Source organism: Symphalangus syndactylus, chromosome 1 (genome assembly GCF_028878055.3).
Source record: "Symphalangus syndactylus isolate Jambi chromosome 1, NHGRI_mSymSyn1-v2.1_pri, whole genome shotgun sequence".
Taxonomy (NCBI): Eukaryota; Metazoa; Chordata; class Mammalia; order Primates; family Hylobatidae; genus Symphalangus; species Symphalangus syndactylus.
Genome location: NC_072423.2, coordinates 122,954,369 through 122,973,042, shown reverse-complemented (window position 1 = coordinate 122,973,042; position 18,674 = coordinate 122,954,369). Strand labels below are relative to the sequence as shown.

Sequence of the window (18,674 nt, the reverse complement as noted above, 5' to 3'; positions counted from 1 at the left end):
CTTATGAAGCTTACTTTCTTCACATTCATCCTCTAAGGCCTGGAGGCCTCAGACTCAGACACTCTTGAAAGATAGGTGCTACCACAAGTGTTCATGATTATGAGGAAATGGATCATCTTTTTCCATTTAGAGCAAGCTTGTCCAGCCTGTGACCCACAGAGTGTGTGCAGCCCAGGACAGCTTTAGATGTGGCCCAACACAAATTCATAAACTTTCTTAAAATATTAGGAGATTTTTTTTAAAGCTCACCAGCTATTGTTAGTGGTAGTGTATTTTATATGTGGCCCAAGACAATTCTTCTTCCAATGTGGCCCAGGGAAGCCAAAAGATGGGATACCCCTGATCTGGACTCAGTTGCCTACAACCCACCCACGTGGCCCCTGGCTAGCCTCACCAGCAGATAACTGTAGTGCCCTGAGCTCTCACCTCCCTTGGCCAGTAGGAAACACAGCTGCTCCTGGACTCTGCCTCCTACAGGATGTCCCTGGGGAGGAGAGGATGTTCCCATGGAATCATAGCTGCTGCCTGCAGCTTTGCAGCCCACGTCCCACAGCTGTGCTGGCACTTGCTCTGCACTCCACTACTGGCCTTCCCAGCGCCACCAGCCACAGGTGCTCTCTGCCTCCCTGGCAGAGTCACTGGGTCCCGCTGATGCCTGGTTGTATCCCTTACTTGGTCTTGGTGCAGGGGCCTGGCCTTGTGTCAGGCTTGGAAACTGCTCCTGCTTCTTCCAGGCCTAGCCACTCAGTATGGCCCACTCCTTTAGGTATCTTCAGTTATGAGGATTTTCTGTCAGAAACCCCTTTATTTCTTTCTCCAAGCCTGCTTTGGGAGAAATTCACTAGGTCATGAGAGAGGGCCAGGCAGGATGATCTGCAACTGTGAGCTGGGCTCAAACTCCCATCCAGCTCCTGGGCTTCAAGGAAGCGGATGGCCATCCATGGGAGTGGACGGCTGGGCACCATCCTGTCACTCAGGGGCTGGTCTGGCCCAAGTGCCCAGAGGACCTCTAGGGGGCAGTGTCATGCCATTCAAGACAGATTGGAGCTGGCTCATTCAGTGGTGAAATTCGTGTTTACTGAGCCCCTCTCATGGTAGATACTCTGGGAGGTGCTAGGGATGTGGTGGTGGGGATGTTTCAGGCCTGGGCCCTGACAAGGGGAGAGGAAATCAAGCAATCCCACATAGCGCTCCACTCTGTGAGGGAAGCAACCCAGAAAGGAAGATAGATGTGGCTTTAGATGGATGGGAGAGGAAGTCAAGACCTGAAAAACCAGGAGACAGATGTTCTGCAAAGAGCTAGGGAGAGAACACATGCAGAGAGAACATTGGTACAAAGGTCCTGACCATGCTCAAAGCCAGTGTGGCTCCAGGGGCCCCAGATGGAGATCATTCAGCTGTGCCATGTGGGACGTGGCAGTGAGGAACGTGGGCCTTACTCCAAGTGCAGTATGTAGACAGTGGAGAGTATTCAGCAGAGGAGTGACATGATGGCACATATGTTTTCCAGTGGCCACTCTGACAGCTTCTAGGTGAATGGGCTAGAAAGGAAGCCCCGTGGGAACGACAGGTTTTTCACGAGGCTCACACAGCCATCCCAGGCCAGAGAGTCGAGGCCCGGGCTAAGGGTGGTGGCAATATAAATAGAGAGATGCAAATGGAGTCAAGCTATTTTTGGAGATGAAACTGACAATTTCTGATGGGTTGGATGTGAGAGAAATGGAAGAATCCAGTGCCATCTTATGTACACAGAGAGGAAAATAACCAGGATCCTAAAACACATCTAATTATTAAATCCCTTTTTAAAAAATGTAATCTGGATCTTGCTGCTGTAGGTCAGGGTTTGGGTGCTCTTTTAAGCACCCAGCCTTCATTGTGACACCTCTTTTCCAGTATGCAGACCCTGTGGCTGACCTCCTAGACCGCTGGGGTGTGTTCCGGGCCCGGCTCTTCAGAGAATCATGTGTTTTTCATCGTGGGAACTATGTGAAGGACCTGAGTCGCCTTGGGCGGGAGCTGAGCAAAGTGATCATTGTTGACAATTCCCCTGCCTCATACATCTTCCATCCTGAGAATGCAGTAAGTGGCCCCAAAGAAAGAAAATGTCGTGCTCCATCTGAGCCCTCTGTCTTGCCAGGCAGGTACCACTTTTGAGCACCTACACAAGAAGGTCTCTGGGCCTTTTCCTGATGAAATCCCAGCTCTGCCATTTAGCAGTTGCATGTCATTGACCAAGTTATTTAACCTCACTGAGCCTTGGTTCCCTCCTCTGTCAAATGGGAATTATAGGAATGCTGATCTCATAGGATCGTTGGAGGTTGCAGTGTGGCAATACATAAAAAGCAGTTAGAACAGTGCTTGAGACTGGTAAATGCTCTATAAGCCTGTATCATCTTATCGACATTTTTAGTATTGTTATTGACAAGGGTTCTGTTGGCAGTAACCTCCTGGAGCCAGCTACTGCCTAGGACTTCATGACCCCTGTAGACTAAGGAGGCCTGGTTGATCTCTTTAACAGAAGTATTTCTTAAGAATGAATAGGCCGGGCGTGGTGGCTCACGCCTGTAATCCCAGCCCTTTGGGTGGCCGAGGCAGACAGATCACAAGGTCAGGAGATCAAGACCATCCTGGCCAACATGGTAAAACCCCATCTCTACTAAATACAAAAAATTAGCCGGGCGTGGTGGCACGCACCTGTAATCTCAGCTACTCAGGAGGCTGAGGCAAGGCAATCACTTGAACCCAGGAGGCAGAGGTTGCAGTGAGCTGAGATCCCGCTACTTCACTCCAGCCTGGCGACAGAGGGAGACTCCGTCTCAAAAAAAAAAAAAAATGAATAAAACACTTCAATAAGGTCTTCAAATAAGACTGCCAAGCTTTGCTACCTCATCATGATGTCTAAAAAGCACCCATTGGGAACATTTCCTACATAAAGCTCCCTGGACCATGGCAGCTCTGCGGTGCCTACTCACTGGGTGCAGCACAACTCTCAGGGCAAGAAGGACTGCCTTCCTGCCTGCTGCCTGACACTTCCAGGGGAAGAGAGGCCAACCAGGGCCTCTGGTGACTGCTGACCCCTCAGTCACTGCCACATCAGGCCCCTCGACCAGGCATGTTTCCCTGGAGAGGATGCTTCCTCTCAAGCACAAGCTTCTCAGATTCTACAAAAGCCTGCAAAAGTCCTTTCCTTGAATCTAGAACTCTGCAGTCCCACTTATAACCAAAAAAAATTCAAACTCAATTAATTTGGCTAGTGTGGAATCATTATTTGAATAAATACTCCAAATGTATTTCTATGTAAATATGTTCATTTTACTGAGTAAATCAAATTCAACATAATATATTTGGTAACGTGTCTCTAACAGATAAGGATTACTTTTTAATATAATCACAAGTCATGGTCAGATCTGACAAAGTAACAGTTTCTTACATTGTCTAATATCCAGACTGTGTTCACATTGTCCCTATCATCTCGAAGTGTCGCGCATTTGGAGTATTTCAGTCGGGATCCAAAAAGATCCATGCATTGCTTTGGTTACTATGTCTCTTCATTCTTTTGTAATCTTAACATGTCTCCCTTTCCTCCCCTTTTCTCTTTTATGCCATTTATTTGTTGAAGAAGCCCTGGTGTTTTGTCTTGTAGAAATCTCCTACATTCTGGATTTGTCCAGCTGCTGCCTTGTGATGATGTTTAATATGTTTTTATAGCTACCTTATATCCTCTAAACAAGTAATTAGAGCTTTACTGCTTGATTAGATTTGATTTTTTTTTTGCAAGAATATATCATAGAGGCCAGATGCAATGGCTCACACCTCTAATCCCAGCACTTTGGGAGGCCAAGGCAGGTGATCACTTGAGCCCAGGAGTTTGAGACCAGCCTGGGCAACATGGCAAGACCCCATCTCTTAAAAAAAAAAAAATTAGCCAGATGGGGTGGCATACACCTGTGGTTCCACTGTCGTTCCAGCTACTTGGGAGGCTGAGGTGGGAGGATCTCTTGAGCCCAGGAGGTCGAGGCTGCAGTGAGCCATGTTCATGCCATTGTACTTCAGCCTGAGTGACAGAGCAAGACCCTATCTCAAAAAAAAGAAGAAAAAAAGAATACATCATAGGTATTATATGCTTATGAAGATACCATATCAAGGAGGCATAAAATGTCAGGTTAGCCCACTTTTAAAGATTTAAAATTGATCATTGGGTTCAGGTGGTGTTAGCCTGATCCATCTATTATAAAATTCCCCATGAACCTCTCACCTCATAATTTTAGCAGTTGTTGGTGATCATTGTCTACACCCACTATTTCATGAGGAATTGCAAAATGGCAATTTCTATTTTCAGACTAATGAGTTGGTGTTCTAGCGGCCTCCAAAAGTAGCCAATAATTTTTTTTTAGTATCATGAACTCGTGGATTTGTTGTAGTTTCAGTCCATTTATTATTATTTTGCATGCTCTAATTTTCACCTTTGGCTATGGACACTCCTTAAAATAACAAGTCTTTGATACAGGTTGAATATTCTTTATCTAAAATGCTTGGTACCAGAAGTGTCTTGGATTTTGGATTTTTTAGGATTTTGGAATATTTGCATATACATAATTGGATATCTTGGGGATGGAACCAAGTCTAAACATGAAATTCATTTCTGTTTTATGTACAGCTTATACACATAGCCTAAAGGTAATTTTATACAATATTTTTTATCATTTGGGGACACTAAATAAACCATGTATCATGTGCCTGCATTTTCACTACCACCTGGCACATGAGGTCAGGTATAGAATTTTCCACTTGTGGTGCCATTGCTCAAAAAATTTTGGATTTTGGGGCATTTCAGGACTCAGATTTTTCAGATTAGGGATGCTCAACATGTAGCTTCCTTGCTTTCTTAAAGAACAAGATGTTCCAGGCTCATGATGAATATTTCTTGCCTCAGCCCTGGAACCAGCCATTTTTGTATGGTGCCTGGTCCCTATTAGTGGAAGTGGTATTTAGAAACCACAGTTTCGGTGGATTTTCATTGCTAATGGGATATACTTTACTTCTAGCCCATACTACAGGGCAGAGCTAAAAATGACATATTTTTTGAAAGAAACTAAATCATAAGTTCATAGTGGTTTTTCTAATTCAACGTTAAGTTTTTATGTAACTTCTTTGCTTCTTTGTTTTGTTTTTGTATCCCTTTCTCTTATGCTGCAACTCTTGATTTCTAAAGATATTAACATAATTATATATTTGATCTGTAGTATATGTTTAATAATTTCAGTAGCAGTACTAAATTATGGCTAATAAGACAACTGTATGCAGTTTAGGAATTTTTAGAGAGATGTACAGTTATAACACCATGTTTTAAGATCACTTGAATGCCAGGTTTGCTGGCTTACCTGGCTGCCTGTAATCCCCAGCACTTTGGGAGGCTGACGAGGGAGGATTGCTTGAGCTCAGGAGTTTGAAACCAGCCTGGACAACAAAGCGAGATCCCGTCGCTACTTAAAAAAAAAAAAAAAAGGTTGGGTGCGGTGGCTCATGCCTGTAATCCTAGCACTTTGGGAGGCCGAGGTGGGCGGATCACCTGAAGTCAGGAGTTTGAGACCAGCCTGACCAACATGGTGAAAACCTGTCTCTACTAAAATGCAAAAACTAGCTGGGCATGGCGGCAGGCACCTGTAATCCCAGCTACTCAGGAAGCTGAGGCAGGAGAACCGAGGAGGTGGAGGTTGCAGTGAGCCAAGATCGCACCATTGCACTCCAGCCTGGGCAACAAGAGCAAAACTCCATCTCAAAAAAAGAAAAAAATACAAATTAGCCAAGCGTGGTGTCACATGCCTATAGTCCCACCTACTTGGGAGGCTGAGGTGGAAGGATCACTTGAGCCCAGGAGGTCAAGGCTGCAGAGCTATGATTGTACCACTGCACTCCAGCCTGGGCGACAGAGTGTGACCTTGCCTCACACACACACACACACACACAAATCACTTGAAGTAATTGTTTGGTTGTGTCACCAATTTTATATACACTTAGATTCACTTTTATTGCTTTTTTTCTTAATGGTTTAATTGTATTTTAATTATATAACACATTTACATGGTTCCAACATCAAAACTATAAATAAAGATAGAGAAGTCTGTTCATTTCTGCCCTTTCCTCCACTCCCTCCCCATCCACTAGGCGTAGTCATTTATTAGTCCTTACTTTATTTTTCAAAATTACGTAATAAATGTCTGTGTTTCTAAGCTATCTTTAGATTTGTAAAAGGGCTAAAATGTTACTTTTAAACATGTTTGGTTTATTCAGATTTGTTTATAAATCTCTTCTTTGTACCCCTGGCTACCACCCCTCCCCACTCCTCTGCCTAAAACTAAGGGAAAATCCTGTCTTTGCCCATAGCTTCAGAATGTTCTACAATTTTAGACTTTTACTTTTAACTGATCGCTGTTAAGCAAGGGAGGAAATTTACCACTTCTCTTTGTGATGTAATATTGCACAATGACCCTAAGTGGAAGCCTTCCTGTGTCCTGGATGTGAGCTCCGTGCTGTCAGTGGTTGGCTTGTAAGCTCTGGCTCCAAGTGCTCTGAGGTGCAAGGAGCCGATCTTGTGCAGTAGAAAGAGCTTTTGGAAGTTGGCAAGTAGCAAGACCAGTTCTCATACATTCTATGCTCTGGCCACCTTTTCTGTGGCAGGAAAACAAAACAGGCAAATGCACACAAACTGGGTACATTTAACTTTGCCTGCCTGAGCCATCTCCCAAGCCATTTAGCTTTGGATTGGCCTCGATTTGAACAAGGGAACAAACAAAATCATGATGATAACGATGATGACACCAGTCGTCCTTACTAAAGAAAGTGCTCAAAGTCTGGGTACCCAATGAGGTTAGGAGCAGCCCCCAGTGCTAGATGCAGTCCTGCTGCCTCCTGCATGCACTGTCTTCCAGGTGCCTGTGCAGTCCTGGTTCGATGACATGACGGACACGGAGCTGCTGGACCTCATCCCCTTCTTTGAGGGCCTGAGCCGGGAGGACGACGTGTACAGCATGCTGCACAGACTCTGCAATAGGTAGCCCCGGCCTCTGCCTGCCTCCCACCTGTGCACTCTGGAACCTCTGGCCTCAGGGGACCTGCTGTCCTCAGCTCCCTGGGAGCTGAAAGTGAGGATACTCCGTGCTCCAGGCCACAGGGTGAATGTGGCCATGCCTACCCGTTTTGTTTTTCTAAGAACAGAAACAACTATTTTAAAGGAACTCTTTTAAGAAATTTCATAAAGGGACATGCATTTTACTGGATTTGCTTTTCTTAAAACATACCAAAAAAGAAAAAAATAGAAAAAAAAAAAAAAAAAAAAAGCTTGATCTCTATCAGACTTCCTTTCAACTGTCCTCCCCTCCAAGCAGACCACCTGTCCCCTTCTATCCCAGCTCGGAGCAGCTGACCCAACTCAGAATCTCTTTCCTACAGGATGAAGTGCCTTTTGAATGTTATTTTAAGCCGAGAGTTAATTTTTCTATACAACATATTTCCAGACATCTTTTAGTCTTTTATTGTCTTAGATACTGTAAGAAGATGAACATGACAATTTTCTAGAACCTGGTAGCGTGTGTGTGTGTGTGGCGGGGGGTGCTGAGGGAGGGGAGTGAGTCACAGGAGCCTGTCCCCCAACAGGTGTGACTGCTCTGAAAACCTGTGGCATGCTGCAGGGTCAGGCTCCTGATAGGAGGATTTCATGACTATGTCATTGTCTCCACTCATTTTTGACCCAGTTTGGAATGTATCTGCAGTTGTGTGGCTCAACACTTTAGGAAACAATAGATTATTTTATATTATTATTTCTGATGGTGACAAGTTTGTCTTGAGGTCACATTTTCTCCTTGAAAAGTGACATCCTGTCACTTCTGCTCTCACACTACTGCCATACATTTGTGTTTCTTGTTGTTATTGTTTGGGGTAGAGCAGTTACAAGAAACCCTAAAACCCTTGGATATAAAAGAAATCTGTTTATTGATTTTTAAATCTTTCCTTTCCAAAAGCTGGATACACATGGAGCTGTTTGGGAATTTTCCTTGCTGCTACCGCGCTGCCACCAAATGGAATTGACCAGCGGCTGTTACACTGTTCTTTGCCACTGTGCCTATGCTCAGAATATGCTCACTGCTAAGCTACAAACTCGGACAGGGTCAGAAACAGAGGTGTCCCACCCCATTGCAGCCTCCACCAGCTGTAACCCCTTCCTGGCATTGGCCACTGAAGGGTACAAAGACAAAAGGGCCAAAGCACCACTTAGGTGTGACATGGATTTTAAACTGCAGTCAGTATCAGATCCTGTTTGATAAATAAGCTGACTCTTCTCTCTTGAGAACCTGTGGCCTCAACCAGCCACCAAGCTGATGTGGCCCAAGTCCATCTCTTGGTCTTCTCCTTTGAAGCACAGCCTATTTCTGAGCCAAGGGTTGGGGAAGCCTGTCTAGATGTGGGACTGTGGGACATATTGCCCCAAACCAGGGAGAGGAAGAGCTCCCGCAGGGAGAGCCCAGGCTCTCTTTGCAGCCTTTCCCAGTTTGGTGTTTAAGCAGTGCCATGTTCTTTGTTTGACAACAAGACAGTCTGTAAAGTATTGCTCTTAAAAACAATTAAAAAGAACCCTTTCCTGTTGGCACCATTGCCTTAGTCCTCTGTGGGTTGGTCTTCAGCCAGCATTCTGGTGGGAGTGACTGGCATTAACAAGACTGGAAATCGGGGGTCAAAGTAAAATATCTTTGTTTTGCTTTCATTCACAAAGTAATGAAGCCAGCTGCCAATTACGTCCTCCCAACAGCACTTTGGTCTGTGGACTGCTGTGTGAATATTCAGAAGGGAAGTAAGTATTCAGGGGGTAAACAGGTCTCCCAGCATTCTGAGTGTTCCAAACCAGTAATCCACATGCCAATTCAAACAGAACAGCCCCTTGCTAGATATTACCACAGATAATGACAGTTACATGGTAGAACTGCCCATGCCACAAACTTTTATTTGGAAAAGTAGTCACTAAATAAACCCACTGCCTTAAATGTCTTGAATGTTGCAGTCAAGTGTCTGTCGTGTGTTGATATCCACACAGAATTAGGCCCTAATGAGAGCCTTAGACCCTCAACCATGCCCCCTTCGTTGGCATCACAGGGCCTTATTTGGAAGAGCGGGCAAAGAGGATGGAAATCGTAAAATATTTCAGGGGAATCGAACCTAGGAATAGTGCTCCACTTCTGACGATGGAGTGAAGACACTTGGCAGACTTGAGCCAGACACTTCACCTAGTAGTTCCTGAAACTGTGAGCACCACTGCACTAAGCCAGTGCGGAGCTGTGAGGGACGGCCCAGCTCCTGCACCACAGACACAGAATGTCTGGAGAGGGCCAGCAGGCCCTCTGAGGGTTCTGGAATCTGTGCACCTTATTTGACCACACTCCAAAATTCTGTTTTTATTTTAACCCTTGAATCTGCTTTATGTACATAATCAAAATATCTATATCTATATATATTTTTAATCATCTACATGTAAATGAAGCAATAGAATTCTAACATAAGGCCAAGAAATGAGATGAATGTTTGGGGTTTATGTTTTTTAAGGTAAATACGGGTATTGTTTTTAATTATTACCATGTATTAAATTGTGGGCTTTGAAACCTAATGAAACCTGTTAGCCACTTCTCTGTGCCATATACTTCCCATGTTACCAAAATACCCCCAACTCTTTAGCCAAAAGAGAACCCTGACCTCCTGAGTTTCCATGCTCCTTTCTGTACCAGGTCTAAATGTAGTCTTCTGGAGAAGTATTTTTGACATTGAGCCCTGGGACAGGACACCTTGGGTTTGTGGACTCCAGCCCACTATGATGTTATGACTTCTCTGGCCAGGCCTCCAGTGGAAGTGCACAGGCACTCCCAATGTTGTTAATGCTCTGTCTTCCATTTGTTCTGGAATCCTACGTGTTGGTCTGTGGTTCCATGCATTAGCTGTTTGTAAATAATGCATTTGCATACTGAAAAAGGAATGCCACCTGCCACAGTTGATGGTGAGGAAGCTCCTTTGACGTGGTGCAATTTTGATGAGATGTCTCTGGGGACACGAGGATGCCCTAATGATGCTGACTTGTCATGGTTGCAGCATTTGAACTTTTGGTGTTAAAAAAAAAAACAAACCTGTAAGTCTATAACCTGGCAACATTTTACAACCCTGTATTTTTAAAGATGGCTGTCTAATAAAAAATCCAGAACCACACAGCCCTATGGTCAAACAATCCTACGTTTGTGCCTCTGCTTTTAAAGGTGCTGTGCTGGACAGTTGGCATGCCAGGGTTCGAGAAGAGTGAATGGCTTGACGTACTTGCAGTTAACTGTGCAAAACTGGCTGGCTGCCTCTGTTCCTACTGTACTGTAAATTTGATCATGTCTGTTCCTGTTCCATTCTCCCAGGAGCTTCTCTGCAGACTGACACACCCTCCCCCACCCCGGGTAGTGGAGATGCTGGTGTCTGGGTAGTCATGGATTTCTGTTGGACATTTGAATGTGATAAACAATCCAGCATTACTTGGGAAATGCTACATGCGGAATGTGCACGTTTCCAGGGACGAGTATTGTCAATCAAAAGGTTTGCAATGATTTCCTTCCTGCCAAAAATAAACATGTGAAACTGCACTCTCTTGTGGATGGACTACTTTTCTACCAGCAGTGCCTCTCCTCCCTCCCTTCCCCGCCTCCTGTGCAGCCTCATGCCATCACCTTAGGTCTCCTGGTATCCCCATTTCTGGGGAACAGGGGTGGATGGGAGTGGGGCTGCAGCTCTCCAGGAGCCACAGACTGATTTTCTAGCTCCTCCATCCCACCTAAATTGCCTGTCACTCCAAGGGTGACTGCTGTTCAGCCCCCTGGCTTCCTCCCTCCGGAAGCAGTATGGCTCACTGTCCCCCCACAAAGATTCCAGCCCTCCCAGCAGGCTGGAAAATGCAGCCTGAGAGAACTGGGGCCTCCCATTCCGAAAGAGCCACAGGCATTATATGTGGTGCCCAAACCCGTACCCATACCCATGGGCACAGTAGCCAAGATGATTGCCCGATGAAGCACGGCAAGGAGTCGGAAGAGGAGTCAGGATGACCCAGGCAGTTTCTCACAGTGAGACATTCTGTCGCCAGTGCCCTGAACCCAGTCCCTCTGTACATGCAGGTGAAAGAGGCAGTGACTCCTCCTCTGCTAGAGACTCCTGGCAGGGACTTGGACATGGCTTCGCCACTCTCAGGACTCTTTCTCTTCATAATGATATCTGATTCAGATAGCACCAGTGTCAATTTCATAAGGTAAGTCTTATCCCCATTTTGTGGATGAAAAAATGGGCCAGTGAGACAAAGCTCTGCAGTCTGCTCTATCACAAGATACAGGATTCTACCAGGCATGTATATTCGTCCCAAATAACTCAGGACACAGTATGTGTATCAGCCCAGGAGACCTAATATTTACCCAGAGACAAAACCCCAAATACCCCACAGCTAGGCCTGTGCCGTGCCCCTAGGTTTTTTGTCGTCACAGTGGAGCAGCTGGCCAGCCAGAGAGAAGTCACCGCAGCTTCCTCCCCTGGTTCCAGACTCCTAGGCTGTGTCCTTCATTCTGCTCCCCAGCCCTCTCTGTCCCTCTCTCACTTTCTCTGGCACCAACCTTGTACCCCACTGCTTCACACCTTTGCATACAGGCAAACAGATAAAAGGTTGAGAATTGTGGCAGTGCCTGAGGCTGAGGTATCCTCATGAGTGTCCACTGGTCCCCGAAATAGGTGGGAAGGACACATGGGGCGTCAAGAGGGCACTTATTTGGCACTTGGACATGCGGAGATATGCCCTTCAGTGTTTTCTAGTTTGAGCACATATCATCTGTGTGTATTACAGGACCAAGGAATGGGCAGGAAGCCCAGGAGGGTGGGAAGGAGTAGCTGGAAAAAGCCAGCCTGGGAACAGTGGCACATCAGCTGACGAACATTCTGTTGAGCTTATGGATAAGGAGTGCATTGAGGGCTTGTGGCCAAGTTGTGGAGTAACCTGGATGCTTGCATGATAAATCTACTGTGCCAGGGCTGGCCGTGGGTCAGCAGGCTGTTCAAGGCTCAGAGCCATCAACTGGCATGGCCATCAGCCTGACCTCTGAGAACAGAGGCCATTGGGAGGAGGACATGGCCCCAGAGCGTTCCACCCCAAACCTCCATTACAGCTCCCTCTCCTGGTGCAGTGATTCTCAGCTCTGGCTGCAGCTGTATGCTAGAATTACCTGAGGGGTCTCAAACATACATCCCTCAAGTCCACCCTAGACCATTTCCAATCTCTGCAGATGGGGACCTGCGTCATGTTTTTAAGTGCCAAGATGACTGGAAAGGGCAGCCAGGGCTGAGACCCCCTGCTCTGACTGGCTACAGAGGAAAGGCAAGTCCTCCAAAACTGTTCCAGGCCTGATGCCCAGGTGTGGCAAAGGAGCTGTGGCCAGAGCTTTGGGGAAAATGACGTGTTGCTTTACCTGAAAGATCAGCCATATACATGTTCATTGCTAAAAACTTGGAAAATCCAGAAAAGTACAGAGAAAAGCCCACCTGGGCACTGGGAGCCTTTCCCAAGGCAGGGGTGAGGAGGGAGGCCTGTTAAGACCCCTGCCTGGCTGACAGCACCTGCTTTCACACAGGTGGGGAGCAGGGTAGAGCCCCCCACTGCACATTGGAAGGGTCACACTGCCCACTAGGCAGGGACCCCAGACTTGCACCACCCCTCCAACAGGCCAGGGCTTTCCTGACCCAAGCTGGGTCCTAATGGGTGGGCGTGCTGCTGGGCAGGACCACAGTGGGCAAGGCAGTGACACCTCTTTGCAGGTGCCCAGGGTTGGTGTTTGGTCTGTCCTCTCACCCAGCTGTTCCCGTGGCGTCCTCGGGAACAGGATGCCCGGTGACCATTGCCACAGCTCCTTCCACATCCTGCAGCCCAGGGGGTGACCACATGCGGGCCCATGCTGCTCCCCTCCATCGCGAGGAGCCAGGGCATCTCCAGGAGTGGGCTCCAGGACCTGAGTCAGCAGTCCTCACTCCCCATCCCTGTCTGCCCTCAGGGAGGGACACTCCTCACAGAGCCCGGACTCCACCACGGGAGGCAACATTCTGCACCTGCCTGGGAGAGACTGGAGAAGGCCTGGGGGATGAAGCCTGGGATAGGATGCCTGAGCCCAGAGAAACTGGGGCAGAGCCTGGACTTATCTTGGGGCCACTCCTTCACCTGGGTCAATATTGACATGGAGTGGGCTGGGCCTTGGAGATAAGCCAGGCAGGAACAAAGAAGTCCCCAGGCCCTGGAAACTTGCTGAGTGAGGGGGTGGTAGATGAAGGGGGGCTGGGGTAGGAAGAGGGTGGGGCTTTGCTAGCAAGGCAAACTCTGCCCAGGGCCCTTTTGACTCCTGGCAGGCCCCCTTGAAGAGGGGTGGAGGTGGGGATGAGGGTGGGGTGGCGGGACCCCTTTTCTGCTAGGGGGAGGAGGGAGGGGAAGGCTAGGCATCCCACCCTCCCATTCTTGCAGCACCCAGCTGCCCGTGAGGCTGCCCTGGGCCTCAGTTTCCCTTCTGTGTGCCTGGGGTGTGACAGCCATGAGCCGGAGGCTGCCCAGGCCAGACTCAAGGCAGTGCTGCTCATCTTTGCCCCAGGCCAGGCTCTAAGGCCAGACTGCCATCTCTCCTGGGCCTGGGATCACAGGTTACAGAATAGGTGGTTCTGGACAGGTGACATCTTCTGGTTTGCTGAGACCCAGACAATTCTGAGGGTTGGGGCCTTGGAGAAGTTCTCATGCCCCCCACTAAGCTGCTGACACTGGATTGTGCCAGCTGGGGTATCTGGCCCACAACCAAAGTAGAGAAGGGTCACCCCCTCAGCTTCGCAGAGAAGGAGGACTGAGCCCAGTAAAGGGTCCAGACACACACACACACACACACACACACACACACACACAGGGTCAGGCGCAGGCCGCAGAAACATGTCAGCAAACATTTTATTAAGCAACTGCAGTGCGCTGGGCACCGTTCTAGACACAGGTAGACAAGAGCAAGGCCCCACACACAGTGACTCACAGTCCAGCTGGGACACAGACACTAACCAAAGATCCCACTTAGCAAGGAGACCAGCTTCTTGGAGCACCACGATGAGGAAAGTGGTGATGTCTGAGGAGGGAGACGGCTGTGGCTAAGGAGGGCGGGAAGGGCCCTCTGTGGGGCTGCCATTTTGGCTGGGACCTAAATGCAGTAAAGGAGCAGCTATGGGAAGATACAGAGTGGGGCTTCCAGGCAGAGAAGCCTGCAGTGCAAAGGTCTGCAGACAACGACCTGGGCGTCTTCAAGGGACACAAGGAATCATATTGCCAGAACACAGTGAGCCACGGGAAGAGTGATGGGAGAGGCAGCCAGGAACGGCCATTGAGAGTTTCATCCCAGTTTTAGTGGAAGCCACTGGAAGGTTTGGAGAGGGGGGTGGTGTGCGCGGGTTTATGGTTAAATTCTGAGGTTAAATTTTCCCTCTAGTTAGTCAAAATCATAGACAGAAAATAGAATGGTGGTTGTGAGGGGCCGGGGGCAATGGGGAGTCGATGTTTAATGGGTGCAGAGTTTCAGTTTTGTAAGATGAAAGAGTTCTGGAAATGGTGGCAGTGGTTGCACAACAATATGAGTGTCCTTAACACCACAGAACCATATACTTAAAAGTGGATACAGGCCGGGCATGGTGGCTCACGCCTGTAATCCCAACACTTGGGAAGGCTGAGGCCGGTGGACCGCTGGAGGTCAGGAGTTCGCGACCAGCCTGACCAACATAGTGAAACCCCGTCTCTACTAAAAATACAAAATTAGCCGGGTGTGGTGGTGCATGCCTGTAATCCCAGCTACTCAGGGGGCTGAGGCAGGAGAATCACTTGAACCCGGGAGGCGGAGGCTGCAGTGAGCCAATATCGTGCCATTGCACTCCAGCCTAGGCAACAAGAGCAAAACTCCCTCTCAAATAAATACATAAATAAAAAGGGGATACAATGGTAAATTTTAAGTATATTTTACTACAATTTTTTAAATCTTGCGAAAAAAAGATTTTTTATATTTTACCACAATTTTTTAAATCTTAGGAAAAAAGATCCCTCTGGCTACTGTGGGAGGATGGCCGTAGCGGCCAGGCAGACCCGGAGACACAGAGGGAGGCTGGCTCCGGAGCAGGCAGGAGGCGTGAGAGGGAGGGCCAGGCCCAGGATCCACCATGAACCAGCCACCAACAGGCCAGTGGCTTGGGGGAGAGAGAAACCAGGGCAACTCCAGGTTTGGGGCCTAAGCACCCTTGGATGTTTACACTGAACGTGTTCCTGGGGCTCAGAGAGGGTAGATCTGGGAGGGGCCCGAGGCAATGTTAAGCGTGAGGCCAAACGTGCTGGGAGAGATGTGACCAGATGGAAGATGGAGACTTAGGCTGGGGCAAGGTTCGGGGGAGTTGGGTCAGGGAGACACTGGCGTTTCCATGCTATTTGCAGCCTTCAGACTGGAACTGGGAAGGAAACTAGAAAATAAACAGGAGTGAAGGCCCAAGCTCTGCACCTGCTGCCATTTAGAGGCCTGAAGGAGACGGGTGGAGTGAGAGGGAAGGAACGATGGTGACTGAACTGACTGCCGCTTGGATGAGAGCAGGCATCCGTGACTTAGGAAAGAGCCATTGCCAGGGAATTCAAGAACCAAGACCAATAGAGCGGGTGGGCTGAGGGGAGATGGGGGGAGTCGGTGGGAAGAAGTGAGGACACAGAGTCTTCCTGGGCACAGGGACAAAAAGAGACAGGGAAACAGGTATGCACAGGTGCAGCGGACACACTGCTACTGTCACAGACAGGGTCCCTGTCCCAAGTGGGGATTAGACAGGCATGCCAGGACACAGGCACACACATGAGGTCAGACAGGCAATGGCAAACATGGGGACGAGCCAAGTGACACAGGCATCCCTTCACACACAGGGACCCTGCACTGTGTCTGTTAAACACAGTCACACAGTAGCTGTAGATCTTGCTGGGCACAGACTGCCCCCGAGTCCCCAAGTCCCCAGACCCCTGTAACAGAGACCTTTGTGGGGTGAAGACTGAACACAGGGAGAGGAACTTGGGCAGTGGGCAGTGGGTAGGCTTTAGCAGCGTGGCTTTGATGGGATGGCCCACGCTGCCTGGGCCTTGGCTGGGACTGAGGCTGCCAAGAGAAGGTTGTGCCCCTGGAGTTTCTGGAAGGCTCTATTTGCAGCCCCTCCACCCCACAGTGAGAGAGAGAGAGTGGCAGTGGAGTTGGCAGCTGAGGTGAGGGAGAGGTGTCTTCGCTGCAAGAGCTGGACTGGCCTCTCCCATGATGGGTATCAGGGTTCCCTGAGGAGGGCTGTGCCAGGCAGTGAGCTCACGTTTGGGTAGGGACGGCAGAAGTATCTAGAGGGAGCCCTGACCACCTTCCCCTCCTGAAGTGAGCTGGGTCTCACAGAGCCTGACCCCACAGCCCCAGCCTTGGTCCTACTTCCTCCTAAAGCTTGCTGCAGTGACCTGGCCCTCTTGGTCCATGGGGAGCCCACCACCCCGGGTAAGGGATCAGGGGCCCATCCAGTACTCCAGAGAGGGAAATCCCAGTATCTTCCACACCCCACCTCTTAGCCCAGTCCAGGCCTCCATCCCCTGCTCTCTCTGGCCACTGGTACCCAGGCAGTGAGACCTGAGAGACAACCATAGCCCTGGGGAGGGCGCTGGCCCCCAGACGGCTTGCTCAATATTTGTTGACTGACTAACTGACTAAGTGAATGCCCAGCCCACTGAGCGCTGTGTGGTGGGGTGTGTCCTGCAGGGCAGGAGCTGCGATTGAGTTACAGTGGCGGGGGCCAGGAGTAGGGAGGCAGAGACTGGCCCTGTGCCAGGCCCAGCACTGCCCACAGGCAGGGCGAAGGTGCGGGAGCAGTTTCCAGCAGGTAGGCCTGGGCAGAGAGTGGGGGGAGTTCCAGGGAACCAGTGGGGCAAAGTGGGCTATTCAAGTCAAGGGCGTAGAGCATAGGGTTCCAGGTCTCAGGGCCACAGAGCCTCAGCAGCAGAATTGGGAGGTGGCAGCAGCCCAGCAGGTGAAAACACTGATGGGGCAGGGCAACTGTGGCCGGCAGCCCAAGGGGAAGAAAGTGGCGGATTTTGTAGATGGGTAGAGAAGTCGGTGGCCCACAGACTCAGTGTGCCTGCCCCCAACCCTGGCCCCATCCTCCTTTCCCCTCACTCTAGAGGGTGGCACCACTCCCTGCTCCCTGGAAGTTGAGCAAGGTAATCTCGGGCTCCCTTCAAAGGTACCCACAAAAGAAGGAAGGGCTCCTGTAGGGAGAGAGAGAGGCGCTGGAGGAGGGAGAGGGCGAGGTGAGAGGAAGAACCCAGGGACAGGAGGTGCAGGGGGAGAGAAGAGGGTGTGTGTGGAGGGGGTAGGGAGTGCCCCGGGAAAGAGAGGGGAGCCCGGGGAAGAGAAGGGAAGACCTGGGGAGGAGGGCGGGGAGGGAGAGAGGGAGGGGTGTAGGGGAAGACAGGGAACTGGGAAAGGAGGAGGTGCCTGGAGAGGAAAAATGGGAGAAAAAGGGGAGGATCCTAGGGGAGCGGGGAAATCAGGGGGGAGAAGGAAGAGCCAGGGGGAGGCAGGGGCACCCAGTGAGGACAGAGGGAAACTCTGGAAAAGGGGAGGCTTGGGGCATGGGGAGAGAAAGGGAAACCAGGGAAGGAATTGGGCATCCGGAAGAGAAAGGGGCCCTGAGTGGAGGAAATGAGCCCCCAGGGAAGAGAAGGAGGGCTTCTAGGAGGAGGGAGAGGACCGGGGTAGGAGGGTTCCCACTTGGGAAGGTGGTGAAAGGGAGTTCCCCAGAGGAAAGAGGGCAGGAGGGTTTGGGAGGCTGGAGGGGGCACTGTGGGGGGTTCCCCAGAGGAAAGAGGGCAGGAGGGCTTGGGAGGCTGGAGGTGGCACTGTGGGGAGGGAGGAGGCCCCCAATCTTTGATCACCCATTCCTCCCTGGAGCCCAGGTGAAACAGAGTGAACACAGGTGCCATGGGAGTGGGACCTCAGTCCTGGCGGCTGAGGGTTTGGCTCCATGGGCTGGGGCTGGATATCAGACAGGCTTCCGGACCCCTGGGGGCAATGCTGCCCCTCCCAGTGACACCAGCCGAGTCCCAACTTTCTGGCTGCCAGTTTGACTTTCCTGTCCCCCATGTGCCCTGGTTGACACTGTTCTGAGGCCATCCAGTAGTCTTTCTGGCACTCTGTCACCATGTTGTACTCTTCCATGAGCTATAGCTCACAGTTTCTGTCTGCACCTCTGGTCACTGCCTGCCTGAGCCTCTGGTAACTGTCACTGGTCACTATTTCTGCCTATTACTCAGTGTCCTTCTACGGGGCCACCACTGGTGGACATCCTGCTTGCCACCCAATGTCCTCACGTTTTCTGTTGCTTGAGATCACCTTTTCATGGCCACTATGTCTGCTTGTCACTCATGTCATTGTCACACCAAAGGCCATCAACTGTGGCAACAGTTCTTGGGGCAATTAGGGTGCACAGACGGCTCTCTTCTCCATTCATTTTCACTCAGCCCAGTCACAGGCCAGCGCACTTCACTCATTCAACAACTACTTACCGAGTAC

The 18,674-nt window shown here is 49.7% G+C and overlaps 1 protein-coding gene across 3 annotated transcripts in view; it reads left to right on the top strand.

Annotated features, from left to right (window-relative positions):
• Positions 1 to 10,658, top strand: part of CTDSPL (CTD small phosphatase like) — a 132,013-nt gene extending 121,355 nt beyond the window's left edge. For 2 of the 3 annotated variants that reach the window (XM_055283222.2, XM_063612389.1), the window contains exons 7-9: positions 1,894 to 2,079; positions 6,930 to 7,051; positions 8,019 to 10,658. In XM_055283222.2, coding sequence (XP_055139197.2) covers positions 1,894 to 2,079; positions 6,930 to 7,051; positions 8,019 to 8,085 — 375 coding nt within the window. In that variant the 3' untranslated portion in view covers positions 8,086 to 10,658. Of the gene's footprint in view, positions 1 to 1,893; positions 2,080 to 6,929 lie in introns of all 3 variants that reach the window. The other variant, XM_055283226.2, reaches the window with a different exon arrangement.
• The last annotated feature ends 8,016 nt before the right edge of the window (positions 10,659 to 18,674 follow it).